General features: G+C 43.2%; 1 protein-coding gene across 1 annotated transcript; it reads left to right on the top strand.

The window, feature by feature from the left end:
- The first annotated feature begins 3,973 nt into the window (after nucleotides 1-3,973).
- On the top strand, nucleotides 3,974-9,062 carry si:cabz01068815.1 (solute carrier family 51 subunit beta). The gene is made up of 6 exons (XM_035629086.1): nucleotides 3,974-4,085; nucleotides 5,699-5,740; nucleotides 5,822-6,205; nucleotides 6,835-6,951; nucleotides 8,331-8,421; nucleotides 8,534-9,062. The coding sequence occupies exons 2-6, from the start codon at nucleotides 5,701-5,703 to the stop codon at nucleotides 8,811-8,813; spliced, it is 912 nt and encodes a 303-aa protein (XP_035484979.1). The 5' UTR covers nucleotides 3,974-4,085; nucleotides 5,699-5,700; the 3' UTR covers nucleotides 8,814-9,062.
- The last annotated feature ends 7,076 nt before the right edge of the window (nucleotides 9,063-16,138 follow it).

Genomic DNA, 16,138 nt, shown 5'->3' with positions numbered 1-16,138 from the left:
AAATTCCACTAACTGATATGTAGGACAGTAACAGTTAGTTACATTTTAAAGTTTACTCACTGTGTGACAGTGTCACGTTGAATGCAGGAATTGGACCCAAATGCAGAGGTGCAACGGAAAAACAATTTTTTTAATCAAAGAAAACGAAAACAGACATACTGCGTCCAAATAAAACAGAAACAAAATACAACTTAAGGTGTCCACGGGTGTAGCAACGGAAACAGATTATCTCAGGCAAAACAGACCAGGTTGCAAACAAGGAACACACATCGGGGTGAAAATCAACAGACGATCTGACAAAGCACAGAGACCAAATAGACCCAAGGTGGGCGGGGCTAATTGAACACAGGTGAGACACATTAGGAACAGGTGCAGACAATCACAGGAAGTGCAGACACACAAGGAAATGGGCTACAAAGTAAAACAGGAAATAGAAATTCAAGATGAAACAAATACAAGGGATAACAAAGGAAACTTGACAAACAGATACAAGGAAGGAAAATCGACGCATAAATAAACATAATGTCCCATAATGTCAAACAACACCACAAACAGTCTTCCAAAAGAGTTCTCAAAGGCGGATGGTGACAGACAGGGAAGGTTTGCTCAGATTGTTTGGTGCTACTGTCCATTGAGCTGCCCCTTCACGAGGTATAGGCACATGAGCTGTGATCGAACTCCCCAGGCAAACGATCACACCACTGATTTAAACATGCAAAGATCTATTACTCTTCTGAAATTTAATATAAAATAAGAACTTGATCAACAAGATGTTTAGATTTGTATTGTTTGTAAAAAAAAATTAAAAAGAGGCTTGTGTTTTGAGTTATGGTGACATTGTCCATCTAGAAGTCTTATTCTTCAAGTATACTTAGATTTTATGAAAAACTTTGAAATGATACTTTGACTTCTAGCAGGGCTGTGCCACATCCAACCTATTTCAGCGATATGACATAATGCAACAAAGTATCAAAATCACACATTACTACTCTGCATTTAAATACTTAACTATTATTTTAATCCAACAAGAATGAAAGCAGTTGAATTTTAAACATGTAATATAATATGATATAATGTGATAAAATGTGATAGAATATAATAATTGAAAATATGTATTCATTTACATCCCCCTATAGATCTTATTTTGGTGGAAAAATCAATAGGGAGGTAAACATTTGAATGGACTTAAGGAGTAGTGGTCTGCTGCAAATCCCTCTCACCCCACTCGAGGCTTCAGCTATAGAGGCAAAATATTAATACTGCAGTACATCCGAATATCTGAATATAACGGTTAATAAATAATCTGTTCAAGTGAACTGCTTCCCTTATCAGCAGTGCTGATCAGGACACTCGAGAATGATCACCGACACCTGTCATCATCCAATCCAATGACTGCTCCTAATTTGTCTATTAGTTGTGTGTGTGTGTGTGTGGGTGGGTGTGTGTGGTCTTCCTGAGTTCCTCTCTGGCTGCTCACCTGTTCCTGATCAAGCTCCTTATCTCCTGCATTAAAGCTGTGACTCTTCGACTCCTCGTCACCAGAGTTTTCTTTCCACTGTGGTTAAACACTCAGACACTTTCTTCTAGGACTTCGTTCACATCTTGTTCAGAGATTTGACCGAAGCTGATTTTGTCTTCTCTGATCGTTTTGCTCAGTTTCTGAGGCAGGCGGTTCCAGGTGTAAGCAGGTAGTCCTAGAACTCAGTCAGGAAACCATTGAACTCACGCTGCCTTGCTCCTGCTTCTCTACCTGACTGCTCAAAGTCTCCACCCTCCATCCTCTCCCTCTATTGCTTGAAAGATTATTAAATATGTTAAAACTTTCATTGAGTCTGGTCGTCTGAAGTTTGGGTCCAAATTCTAGCTCAGCCCTGAACTCTTTTAATTACAAAAACAGACAAACTGTCCCTGAACTGTCCGTCACGATTTGACAACATGATGAACTCTGTCTGCTGTCATGACGTGATGCAGGTAACCAATGTATGCCCGTTATTATGCATCATCCAAGACTGTGCAGGAGTTGCAGCTGCAAAATGAGTTGGGAAAGGATTAAATTATTCTTAACAGTCCTCAAAAGTTAGTTTCTTGCATCTTAGATGTCGTACAATGTTTAATTTCTTGCATCGCAAGTGGGGTTCAGTGTTGCACAAATATTGGGGTGGGGGGGGACGGGGTTGTCATATACTGTAAACACCTTGGTTGTGGGGGGCGTTGATCAAAAGTCTCACCTAGGGTGCCAACACTGCCAGAGCCTGCACCAACAGACCGCCACTGGCTTGGGGCGCTGAGGCATCAGATTTGAGGAAGCTGATTGGCTAAATTTAGTTTGGGCTATCTTGAAGCGGCAACAGGTTTGCGATTGGCTGCGCTGCTACACTCCGTGGGCGCTTTTTCCAGCGCCCCAGAACAGAAGAGCGCAACAACAGAGGGGTCTGGGTCCGGGATGAACAGTTGTTTAACCTCAGACATTGATTTATATTTCATATACTACACATTTAACTGTGCATTTAAACACACTCGTACTTAAAATAAGTAGTAACTGTTGAATTAAAAAAACAAACAAAAAAAATACTTTCCACCATGTGGGGCAGCACCCCAGCGCCCTCTATTGACCAGCCGCCAGTGCCCAAGGACGATATCTATTTCAGACCAGTGACAATAACCCAAGAGGCATTCAGGTTTGTTCTACGTTAAGGAGCAGGAGACGTGGTTCCATCCACAAATTATTTTATAATTATAAATCAAATATTAAAAGAGCCATAAAACACCATTCACACCTTAACTGAATCGGAGGCTTACCGGTGGAGAAGCGGGCTAATGAGGGACAGCAGTTATCCCGAAGACGCACCCAGATCACACGTGCACTCTCAGTCTCACACAGGTTCAAACCAAGGGGTGGACAGCAAACAGTACCACCCAGAGATGGCAGCCTCCACCACTGTCTGGGCTCAGCTTCTACAGATCTAAGTCTAGACAGGGATGAAAATAAGCCCATTTCTTTGTGAGCTTAAATTCTCCATGCACTCGAAACACAAGGTGCATCTGTTGTGTGTTTGTTGTGTGTTAAAGTTATGTAACTTTACTGTCATGTCGTTCTTTTGCCAAGAAAGTAATCAAGCAAGGCGTTCTGCCAGAGACGCTTTAGGAGATGGTGTAAAGACCAACAAAGTTCATAAACATAGGATATTCACCTGGGAGACTGGGGTTTGAACCTCATTTTATTTATGACTTAGACTTAACGTATTATTTTCAGTTTTTCTTTGTTTTCTTTTAACTTCATCTACCAGAAATGCTTGCTGGAGCCGCATTATGTCACCTCGAGGGACAGGCAGAGGGAGATAGTGTAAGTAAAAGTCAAAAGGGGGATGGCAAATTCTTTAAGATTTTTTGGACGGTCCACTGGCAATAATAAATGAAAACCCTTACCTGTTTTCACAAAAACGACTAGAAAACTGATCCTGAGCAAAAATGTGTTAAATGCATGCTTCCCTTTCAGGGCTACCTTAGGAAGTGAATGGTAGATGACCTATAGTGCTTTTCTAGTGTTAATGATCACTCAAAGCCCTACAATCCACATTCACTCATTTACACATTTACTACAACACTTTCTATATCTAGCTGTTGTCTATGCAGGAACAAGCTGTTTGTATGAAGCAGGAACACTGTCCTGTAAAAATGGAAATGATAAAAAAATGCTACATCAGCGCAGTAACTCAAAATTCCAGTAGAGGGAGCTATAATAATCAACCTATACTGTCGATTACTTCAGTGACACAGAGGTCATTCATCTCTCCACGCCTCTGCTATACATATAAAACACTCAATGACCCAATGTTACAAATCTTTCTCTGTGTGTGTGCGACTGTGTGTGTGTGTGACTGTGTGTGTGTGTGTGTGTGTGTGTGTGTGTGTGTGCGTGCATGCATGCATGTGCACAAGACAAGGAGACTGTGCATGTAACCATAAACCACAGGGTCAACGACAAGCAAGCTCCTCCCCATGAACTTTAGAAAGATTTCTGTTTCTTCTGCTGAACAGTTCGGTGTTACGGTTTTCTGGTGTCAGCCACAGACAGCGTCATTGCAGTGAGTAACTATCCCTACGAACATATGTAGCTCTAATTTCATTGTAGATCAGAATACACGCTGATATAATGATTCTTATTATCGGTGTTGCTTAGTGTATGGTTGGTAAACATTGAGTTTAGAGGACTGAAGTAAGCTTTTTCGACTTTGCAGACTCTGGTGGAGGGTAAAGTTGTTTCAGTCAAAGTTTATTCTTGTTGTGGGGGAATGGAATTAGCAGATTGGTAAAAACTTAATTTCTTATTGTTTCCCAGCTTAAACATTGTGTGCAATGTTTCATCCCACCGTAGCAGGGAAATATTGAATTGATTTATTTTGAACACTCTGCTTGACTTGGAGGCAGCCTACATCTTCAATCACTTAAATTAATCCAGAGCCCTCAGATCATCAGAACACTCACTACTGTTTTTTTCAGTACAGATGCTGGGTATACTATCAAAAGAGGGTTTTTTTAATGTCAGATCTTCCCAATTTATTGCCACATTAAACCCTGGCTAAAGTCCTACCTTTAAAAAAACAGCTGGAAGTCATCCAACCAGAACAACCATATCAGGGGTTTCTTTCAAGGGTCATTTAAACATCCTAATCCTTATAACATTCATGGGACATACTAGATAAGTGAATATATTATTTTAAATTTTGTGCTATTATTTGGGATCATTACTTTTAATTTTAATCTTTTATTATTTTTAGTAATTGTTTTTCACAGTTAATAATTCGTTATGGTCTCCTGTGTAAGAGTCATATATTCAGTTAAAATAGCAGTGACTCTTTGATTAATTTCACGGTCCTGTGGGATAAGTTGAGCCTCCTCTGCTCCTTTTACATTGTTTCATCTTCAAAGTGTGCAGGAGAAAAATGAAAGAACCATCGTCCCACGAGTTTCAAAGTAACATAAGCCTCCCAGCACTGTCATTGTGAATGAGGAAGTGACGTCCTAACTGAAGCCACACCTCAATGAAAGGACTGACTCATTTTGATGACATGTTATTATAAATGCAACAGACTGGGGTGAGGTTTCACTCTCCAATGTCAAATGTTTTCATTTTCAAATAGAAAATTGCATTTCAATTATAATTATGACATAAATATTGCTTGCATGAATGGAACTTTTAAAATTTCAACTCTCTACAGTGGGATACAACTTTGAAAATTAGGTGTTGAAATATGTGAAAATAAAAATTGGATTATTGCATTTTCCTTTCAACTTTGACTCAAATAATATAAAATAACTGGAACATAGTGCTTTTAATAGAGTTCTCTGTGGTCTTACATACCTCCACACACACAAAGATTATTCAACTGGGTTTTTGGGCCCAATAAAGTCCAAGCTTCATTTTTCGTATGGAATGATCACTTTGAACACATTTGTATCTAGTACACAATGGTGTGACTTTTACCTTCTACAGGACTGAGCCCTGTGGAATGTCATTATTTATTATAGGCTTCTTGTTCTAAACACAATTTAACACTGTACAGTATCACATATTTCAGATAAAATTATTTGTTCTGAGCACCTCCTATTCTGTTTCTGATACCATGTGTCACTTTTTTTGAGCGTTCTCTTTTTGATGAAAAGATTAAAATTTCTGACAATAACTTGTCCTTTTTAGGTATGTTTGATGTCTGGATCATGCTGTCTCTCGTCCTGTCAGGTAAATGCTCCATTCAGACATAGTTATGACTAATTTATATATGCGCATCATTTGATATAACCTTCCCCCTCACACCTGCAGGGGGGAGTGGATTCATGATCCACAACACCCACTTCAGCCTGTGTCTGGAGGACTCAGCTGCTACAGGTGTAGTCCTGCTGAGGAGATGCAACCTAGACTCAGGTTATCAACAGTGGGTCTGGCTTGCCCAGGGTATGCTGATGTGTGTTGCATCTTCTAGATGTTTGTCGGCTCAGCAGACAGAGCCAATCCGGACCTTGTCCTGCCAGGGGCCAGAGGTGGATGCTGCAGGGTTAATGTGGGACTGTGAAAGGGACAGACTGATGAGCAGGAACACTTCAATGCTGCTTTCAGTGGACGGTAAACGTAAGATTCCGACTTTCCACAGCAAACACTCAAAGTGGAGATCTCTGGACGAGGGGGACTTTTGCCAGGAAAACCTCAGTAAGTTGGGGGGGATTACAGGAACAAATAGGGGGATTTTGTGCAATAGGTCTTATCTCATCATAATCTATAGTAATACATCAAAAAGTGTTTGCCTCCTTTGAAAGCCTAACTCTTAGCATCATACACTCAAGCCGAAAATGTCAATAACCAGTTCTGAGAGGTATTATATATTTTCCAAAACTCTAACCAGGGATTTAACATCAAGTCCTAGTTGATTCAATTGAATTGAACTAAATTTTATTTGTATAGTGCCAATTCACAATATACATCCTCTCAAGACACTTTACATAGTGAGGTCTCGACCTCACAATATAACAGAGAAACCCAACAGTTCCCACAATGAGCAGCACTTGGTGACTGTGGAGGAGAAAAACTCCCTTCTAACAGGAAGAAAAGAATGAATGCCCCCATGTTTGAATGTATATACTTTACTTGTCACAAACTCCCCAGCTCTGGAGTAAGAGAACTTCACTTTTGTTATCATTATTATGTATTATTATTGATAGTAATAATAATAATAATAACAATGTCCCAACTTACAGAGACATTATTAAGCATAAGACTGATATTAAAACTTAAATAAGTGTCTTTGTGCTGCTTGGTGATCTGTGTCCATTCTTCTTCAGGATTCAGGAGGGCGTCTGATGATCCAGAGGAGTTTGACGAGGAGCAAGCTGGTGAGATGGCAGCCATGACTGAGGAGCAGAAAGAGTATCTCCGCTGGTACTATCGTACAGAGGATTGTAAGTGAAAATGGAGTAGAGTTCATCCTCTTCTTTCCAGACTGTTCTCAAAGGAACAGCTAGAATCATTAACCATCTGTTAACCTGTCAGACACTGGAGGAAAGTATTATGCGCACCATAAATCCAACAGGGTACGACTTTAAGGCTGTTTAAACATGTGGATTTCCTGCTAAATAAAAAGAGTGAGAGAACACTTGCTTGAAGATAAACAAAAATTAAATTGATCAAAAGGGGATACAGAAAAGTATCCCAAAAGGGGATACTTGGCAGAAATCAATTTCATCCCAATACAGAGTAGTACTAAACCTTTATAAAGGTTTACTATGGACCTTATTAGTATCCTTGAAGACAAGTAGATATTGTCTAAAAGTAGAGCTGAGAACAGAGTAGGTAATACACATAAAAGATAACATAAACCCCAAGGCTGCATGTATGCCACAAACATGCTTGAGTCAAAGTTAGATACGACGCAGTCAACAAAGGCCCAAACCTTATCTATGACCTTGTAACCCTTTGACGTGAGTCTATAAACATACATTTTATGCAATTAAAAAGATAAGGGACAAGATAAGGACTATGAGCTCCATGTCCACATGCCATTACACATTTAAAAGTGTTTTCCATGAGAACCTCTGAGGAAGGTTTTTTATTTTGTCTTATTAAAATGATAAACTAATCATCTAATCCTTCAATTACTCTCACAAACTTAGCATTCTATATAACTCTGCTGATTCTAGGGATGTCTATCATAGAGCTCCTTTATTTTCTTTGGCTGCTCAGCTCATCAGTAACATTTTATTATACATATGATGTATGTAGCAGCCGTACAACCAGGCTTTATATGGTCGATGTGTTAGCACGTTATTAAAGACGACCACTGTGGAACCCCAGACGTGTGTTCGCTGTGTGCTTTGGAGCTTATCACTGCAGGTTGCTCTCAAGAGCTCCTTTAATCCTGAAACACGGACCGGAACCGTTGCAACTTCACAAAAAACAATGCAGACAACAAATGTTTTGCAAGTAAAGGCGGTAACACGAGCCATCTGCCGAAACAAATAGTGAAAGTGAAAGTACATCTAAGCCCAAATTTGTGCTCATTCAAATAGTTAGTGTGATGAAGGACTGAACGACTTTAAACCAGCTCAGTATTTTTTTTATAGTGAAAATTCCTTTTGTTTCCCTCACAAAAGGGGCAATGAATAACCACAAAAACGAAATCAACAAACAAAACAAAAACTACCGGTATCGCTATCGGCCCAGAATTTCATAATCGGTGCATCCCGAGCTGATACCTTTATTTGTTGTAAAGCACTGCTATATATTGCTGTTGTAATGTGAGCTCCCTGTTTAGCAAAGTGTAACATTCTTCCTGTTGTAGCAACCACGTGGAAGTTTGTGCTGCTGGGACTGGCCTTCATCTGCCTTCTTGTTGGTTTCCTGCTGCTGGGAATGGGAGCCATGGCCAACAAGTATGACCTGAAGTTATTCAGTTACATTTATGGCAACTGCGAAGCAAAATGAACATAGTATATGTCATTTTCTGCCGACTGACACAGTTAACTGTTGTTTTTTTTCCCACAGGAACAGGAAAAAGATAGCTAAATACAAGGCGGCAGCATCTCTGGTTCAGAAATGTGGAGACGAGGAGCTGAGGAGCAACTCACAGCTCAGAGACGACAGCAACTGCACACCACCATCTCCTGACACGCTGCTGCAGGGAAACAAAGTATCCTCGTCCAATGGAGAGGTGAACAAGCTCGAAGGAGGAAACGTTGTGCTCACATGGAAAGATGGCAACACCTCTTACCTGTACTCTGATCCTGAAGTGCAGGAGGAGGACCAAGAAGAGAAACAGGAGTGAAGAATTCCAAAAATAATACACAATTCACAATACGCCTGTCGAGGAATTGATATGACACTATATAGTTATAGTTGCATTACATCATTTCGCAGCAGTGTGATAGTTCATTCAGTCCACGGAATCATCGCCTCCATTCATTGCAAGGGTGTAAATATTAAAAAACACTTGACTTTGAATTGAGGCAGAATGTTGAGTATATGTAAATATATTCACTTACTCAAATCATAAGAATAAAATCTACAAATCAAATTTGTGTTTTTAAAAGACTTTGTTCAACATTTTGACAATATACCAATTACGTTTCTTACAGTAGTTGGACTCTGCGTTGGTTAATTCAATGAATTTTTATTCTTATTGTACCAAATCACATCATACATTATCTCAAGGCAATTATAAATTTTCAGGTTCAGAATAATACCTACATTGATCTTGTACAGTTAACACACATTAAAAACACGTCGTCGAGCATGTGTCAGGGACACAGCAAGACCAGACAACAGTTCAATAAATAACTTTAATCTATTGGATAAGACCTAGGGAAAAAACATGAGCACGAGAAAGATAAACTTGAAAAAAGTTTCAGGAAAATAAAGAGGAGCGATTGCGCTTGTCCTAATACCATGTAGCTGGCAGAAGGATCTGGCGAAGAAGGCACAGCGAGCAGAGCCTAAAAATCAGTGCAGATTAGAAGCTTCACGGCAGTGTGCTCACCAGCCAGGTGACCGGAGATGAGACCACGCCCACAGCCACTCTCACGATCGCCACACACACACGCACACAAACATCTCTTTACTGGATCTCAAGTTAGCGCGGAATTATTTGAAATGTTCATAGAAAATTAAAATCGGGTAAAACCGTAACATTTAAATGCCCAAAGTATCTCGATCTTCGAGTAGAAAATAAAACTATGTCTGTCAAAATTAAATGATGGTCTGTAAAAGCAACAGGGAGGATTTGACAGTTTGTAACGCGGGTTAAAAGAAGCAGAAACATGTAGAATCTGTCTAATCTGACAGCACTAACTCCGCCATCTAATACTTTGACCCAAGTGTACTGTCTAACTAAAGGATGTGTCATCCTCCACACATCCACCAGTCGGCTTCTTCTACCAGCTTAGACAGAAAGGAGGACGACTGAAGATGGGGCTCCTGTCCCATCTAAAGTGACGTTAGTGCAACAGTTGCACACAAATGTGATAGAGTCTCGTCGCTGACATTGGTAAAAGGGACAGGAATTTTAAAAGTATGTCGATGATTTATCCATTAGACCAGATGTCATTTGTGTGCAGGAAACATGGTTGAAACCACATTTGGATTTTAGAATAGTTGGGTATGCTTCTCTTAGGTGTTATAGGGGGGACGGAGTAGGGGGAGGATGAACTTTTATTAGGGAAACATTTAGATACATAGAGAGGTGAGTATAGGAAATGATCAATAATATATGACTGTAACGAACCAGTTTAGACCCAAGCGCGAGACAGCTTTATTGTTTAGAACACAAGTCGGGGGCAGAAGGCAGACGTCTTTTCCGGGATTCAGGCGAAACGGGGAAACCAGCGACAAAGGCAGGGTCGTAACCAGGGCTGGGTCGTAACCTGGTAAGTGGGTGCCTGGGAGCGACGACGGTTAGCAGCCGTGGCGTACCGTTCGGCGGAACGGAGGAGCGACGTTCGGGTTTGAGACCAGGTGCGGTGGCAGCGGCGGATGAACGCCTCCACGGACGGGCAGGAAACCTCCTTCTCTAGGGCTGGGAAGAGAGGAGGTTGGTAGCCGTATGCACTCTGAAAGGGGGAAAGCCCCATGGCAGAGCTGGTTAGTGTGTTGTGCGCATACTCAACCCACGGTAGCAACTGGGACCAGGATGAGGGGTTTCTGGAGTTCTCCATCTCCTGATTCTTCCTCTCCGTCTGGCCGTTGGACAGAGGGTGGAACCCGGAGGAGAGGCTGACCGAGGCCCCCAGCTGCTCACAGAATTCCCTCCAAAATACAGATGTAAACTGGGGTCCTCGGTCAGACACCACGTCGACCGGAAGACCATGGAGCCGGAAGACGTGGTGGATGATCAGCTGAGCGGTCTCTTTGGCCGAAGGAAGCTTGACCATGGGAACGAAATGAGCCATCTTTCTGAATCGATCCACCACGGTGAGGATGGCCGTGTAGCCTTCCGATGGGGGTAGACCAGTGACGAAGTCCAGGGAGATGTGGGACCAGGGACAATGTGGAACCGGCAGAGTTCGGAGGAGCCCCGCTGGCGCCTGAGGAGAAGGTTTGTGTTGGTTGCATATTGGACAGGCATTAACAAACTCCTTGGTGTCCTCCTGCAGAGTTGACCACCAAAACCGCTGGAGGATGACATCACGAGTCCTTTGGATACCTGGGTGGCAGGTGAGTTTGGACGCATGGGCCCACTGGATGACGTCGGACCTTAGGCTAGGAGGAACATATAGCCGGTTAGGGGGACAAGCACTGAGCCCGGGCTGGCCCTCGGTGGAGGATTCAGGCTCGGTGGGTGTACTCTCCTCCTCTTGGAACTGCCGGGATAAGGCATCAGGCTTCGTATTCCGGGACGAGAGGGTGAAGTTGAATCGCGTAAAGAACAGGGACCACCTGGCCTGGCGTGAATTGAGTCTCTTGGCGGTTTGGATGTATTCCAGGTTCTCATGGTCAGTCCATACCAGGAAAGGATCCCTCGTTCCCTCCAGCCAGTGACACCACTCCTCCAGCGCCAGTTTGACGGCAAGCAGCTCCCGGTTGCCGATATCATAATTCCTCTCTGCCGGGGATAGACGTCTGGAGAAGAAGGCGCACAGATGCAGCTTCTGGTCGTTCGGCGACCTCTGAGAGAGAATCCCCCCTACTCCCACGTCCGAGGCATCCACCTCCACCACAAACTTGAGGTCCGGATCCGGAACTTGGAGGATAGGAGCAGAGGTGAATCATTTCTTGAGAATTTGGAAGGCCTCCCCGGCGGCTGGGGTCCAGGTAAAGGAGACCTTGGAGGAGGTAAGGGCTGTGAGGGGAGCGGCGATGGTGCTGTAATTACGGATGAAGCGGCGGTAAAATTCGCGAATCCCAGGAACCTCTGTAGCTGCTTCCTTGAGTCCGGAACCGCCCAGGAGGAGACCGCAGAGACCTTTTCTGGGTCCATCTCTACCGTCCCCTGAGCCACGATGTATCCTAGGAAGGAGACGGTTGGGGCGTGGAACACGCATTTCTCCGCCTTTACAAACAGTGAATTCTCCAGGAGTCTCTTGAGAACTGCTTGGACATGGTGGACATGCTCTTCTTGTGATTCAGAGAAAATTAGGATATCGTCTAGATAAACAAAAACATAGCGGTTGAGCATGTCCCGGAGAACATCATTCACCAGGGCCTGGAAAACTCCTGGGGCGTTAGTAAGTCCGAAAGGCATAACGAGATATTCGTAGTGTCCTAACGGGGTGTTGAAGGCCGTCTTCCACTCATCCCATTCCCTGATCCGTACCAGGTGATAGGCGTTGCGGAGGTCGAGTTTGGTGAAGATGGTGGCTCCTTGCAGCAACTCGAAGGCGGAAGAGATGAGGGGAAGGGGATAGCGGTTCTTTATGGTTATATCGTTGAGTCCCCAATAATCAATGCATGGTCGCAGTGTCTTGTCCTTCTTCCCACAAAGACAAATCCTGCCCCTGCTGGTGAAGAGGAGGGACGGATGATGCCTGCAGCCAGAGAGTCCTTTATGTATGTGTCCATGGCCCCCCTCTCTGGAGCCGACAAGGAAAACAGGCGTCCCCTGGGTGGAAACGTGCCGGGTAGCAGGTTGATGGCGCCGCCTCCTCGCCCCGCGTTCCTGCCGGTGAAGAAGAGCCGCTGGCGAGAGTAGAAGCCCGACTCTGAGGAGGACGCGTTGCCATGCTCAGCTTCCTCTCCCGTCGTCTTGCCTGCACCCGGGAATCCACCCGGTTCGCCAACCCGATCAGTTCATCCAGCGTCGGTGGGATCTCGTGTGACACCAGTGCAGAGACCGTGCAGAAAAACGTCGCGGAGGGCCGGGGAGTTCCAGTCGCTCTGGCGGGCCATGGTAGGAAAATCAATGGAGAAGTCCGCCACAGACCGGTCTCCTTGACGCAGGCTCATCAAACCCTGTGCCGCCTCTGAGCTGGCATCTCCCTCGCCGAACACCTTACGGAGCTCCTCGGAGAATGCCCGGACCGAGGAGCATGCGGGGGTCTGGCGGTCCCACTCGGCAGTCCCCCAGAGCCGAGCTCTTCCCGTCAGGTGGGTAATTGCGAACGCCACCTTAGCATCCTCTGAAGCGAAGGTGCGGGGTTGTAGGTGGAACAGGAGCGTACAGTTCGTTAGAAACGCCCCATGTGTTGGGATCGCCGTCGTAGCGCTCCGGGGTGCCGACACAAACCTCCGAAACCTCTCTGGCCGGAGCTGGAACCGGAGCTGGAGCCGCCGCTGGTGTCGGCAAAGTCAGCTGCGTTAGCACCGCTGCTACCTGCTGCATCTGCGTAGCTAACCTGTCCAGAGCCTGTGCCTGGTGGCAGGCTGCCTCCTCGTGTCGCTGAAGAACTCCTTCAATCCGCTCAAAATGATTGGTGTCGGCGCGTCCGCTGGGTCCATGTCTTGCCAGATTGTACTGTAAGGAACCAGTTTAGACCCAAGTGCGAGACACACGTAGCTCAGTCGGTAATCAGCTTTATTGTTTAGAACACAAGCAAGGCTCAGAGTCGGGGGCAGAAGGCAGACGTCTTTTCCGGGATCGTGGCGGGACGGGATGGCCGGGGACAGCAGGCAGAGGTCTTTACCGGGATTCAGGCGAAACGGGGAAACCAGGGACAAAGGCAGGGTCGTAACCAGGGCTGAGAAGATACGGGGAAGTCGGGGGCAGAACCAGAGTCGAAACCGGGAGATCCGTCCGTGGGTAAATGCTGGAAAGTCTGACATGGAGTACAAAGAACAATCTGGCGGTGAGTAACTGAGTGAGAGGAGGTTAAATACAGACCTGATTGGTGATGAGCTGCAGCTGCGGGGCCAGGTGAGGTGATGAGGTGGGTGTAGCTGATTGCTCGTGCGGGACAGAGGGGAGGTGACGTGGGAACCTACTGGGCATGACGGTGGCTGACTGTGACAATGACAGTAAAGATATGGATAAGAGAGTTAGAGTATGTAATTAAGTATGGGAAGTGGGAAAGTCACCATCTAGTTAGAGTGATTATTCCAATCAGGGAACCAGGGGATGACCCGTCAAATCCAGGAAATTATAGACCAATAGCCCCGACTTCAAACATGGGAAAGATAATGGAAAGAATGGTTACAGAAAGATTACCATTTTATATGGACTCAACAGTGGATTCAGGAGGGGGAGATGAACTATGGATCCGCTCATATGTCTTTTGAATCGAATTGAAAATGTGTTCATTCCGAAAACATGTAAAGAAAAGAAAAAAAGGAAAAAACAACAAAAGTGGACAGATAAAGAAAAGTAATATTCACTAACAATAAAGGCATAAAGCAAAAGAGACTGTCCAACACTTGCTTTACATGTTGGAAAAGGGGTGAAAAGAAGAACTTCTCCCCAAGTCATTCATCTAAAATTCATAATAAATCAGGTTCCTTATTGATTGAAATCTATACTTTAGTTAATATATCTTTTATCTTTATCTCTAAACTCATTACTAACATTTTTAATTTTTTATTTATTCATTACCAATTTCATGCATCTTAATCATGTTGTCTAGTTATGTTTTTATAGATTTATATCATATATCTTAATCATATTGTCTAGTTATCTTTTTATGTGGTTATATAATTACATAAAATGCAATATATACATCTAATATAGAATATATGCATTCTAGAATAATATACACATACACCAACATATATATTCAGAAACAGAGAGTCAAAAGCACAAGTGTAAGGAAACTATCTAATACTAATCTAATGCCCAGTTCTGTTATTACCCCAAAAATAAACAAGTCTCATCTGAGTTAACAATTCCTAATCAAGATCGGGTAACAAACAAAGACTAAGTTACAATGCCTATATAATTATATAATTGTGTAACAAAGAGACACCAAGGCAAACTGATCACAGCCGCCTCTGGGAATCTCACCAGGTGGTTTAAATAGTGCGGCTGATGTGAAGTGAAGGTGGTGCTTGGTTGTTGGCAGATGACTCCTGGGTGACACAGTGGTGGGACGTCCAGAGTCGCACCCAAGGGAGAAGTTTCCAGTGGAGGTTTGGCTGAGAAGACCAGAGTGATTCTCCTTAACAGAAAACCAAAGGCTCCAAAAGATGGTGAGCAAAATAAAAGAGGCCTGAGGAACCAAGGCCGTAACAAAGGGTGTAACTTTGGTCTGAGAATTGCGGGGGTGGGCACAAAACAGGGGGTCCTCCGCCAGAAAAATGTTTTCGATTTGAATCCCATTTCCTGCATTTCTACATACATTTAAGTGTGTAATGAATAAGGTGATCATAATGATAAATACTTCCAGAAAGAATAGTACTAAAGTATGTTTATGAAAAAGCTGTCTCACTTTCTTTATCGTTTAATATAGGGTCGGCGATCGCCAAGACTTGAGAAAATCAAGTCAAAAATGTTCACCATGAATGTTCTGTGAATAAAATTCAAATAATGTTCGCCAAAGCGAAGCCCTTTTGATTTTAAGGGTGTAAGGGTGTTAAATATTGATAACTGCATTAATTATCATGCTCTGCCCAGTTCTCATGTGTCTCTTGACGTGAGTGAAGAATCACTCAGTCTGAGAGCTTCATGTTGTTGCGCTTCAGCGCAGAACAAACACTTTCAGTTCCAGTTTCCTTCATTTATTTTAAATCTGATTGTTTCATGGTTTCATGGACATTCACTGGACAAACATACGACAACAAAAGTATCAATTGCCTTTTGGGAGAGTGAAATGATCAGTGTTTTGCCCGAGCAGTGAGAAAGTGGCCAGCGATTTGACACTAGATCAGAGAGAATATACCCCAACAGTTTCATCAACACAAAGGTTATTCTTTGCACTGATTCCAGTTCATCGTTAATTTCATTGCAGTCCATTACATCTCACAGTAGGCAGGATGTATAGTCAACGATTTTTGTGAAATGTGATTTAAAAACATGAATATTGTTAAGAGGTCAAAAAGGAAAAAAAGCGGTCAAAGTAGTTCTTGGTGCGCAATTCGAATCCATTATTCAGAGCGACAGAAACAAGATTTTTGGTATTAGTAGTCAATAAATGTATCGACTTACAACAAAGCTTAAAAAAAATTCTTAAATTATAAATAAATCATAAATTATCATAATCCACTAACATGCTTTAATGCACATGTTGATTT

The sequence above is a fragment of the Scophthalmus maximus genome, chromosome 4 (genome assembly GCF_022379125.1).
Source record: "Scophthalmus maximus strain ysfricsl-2021 chromosome 4, ASM2237912v1, whole genome shotgun sequence".
NCBI classification, from domain to species: domain Eukaryota; kingdom Metazoa; phylum Chordata; class Actinopteri; order Pleuronectiformes; family Scophthalmidae; genus Scophthalmus; species Scophthalmus maximus.
The sequence above is the reverse complement of the archived record's forward strand: the minus strand, read 5'-3'. Positions and strand labels throughout refer to the sequence as shown.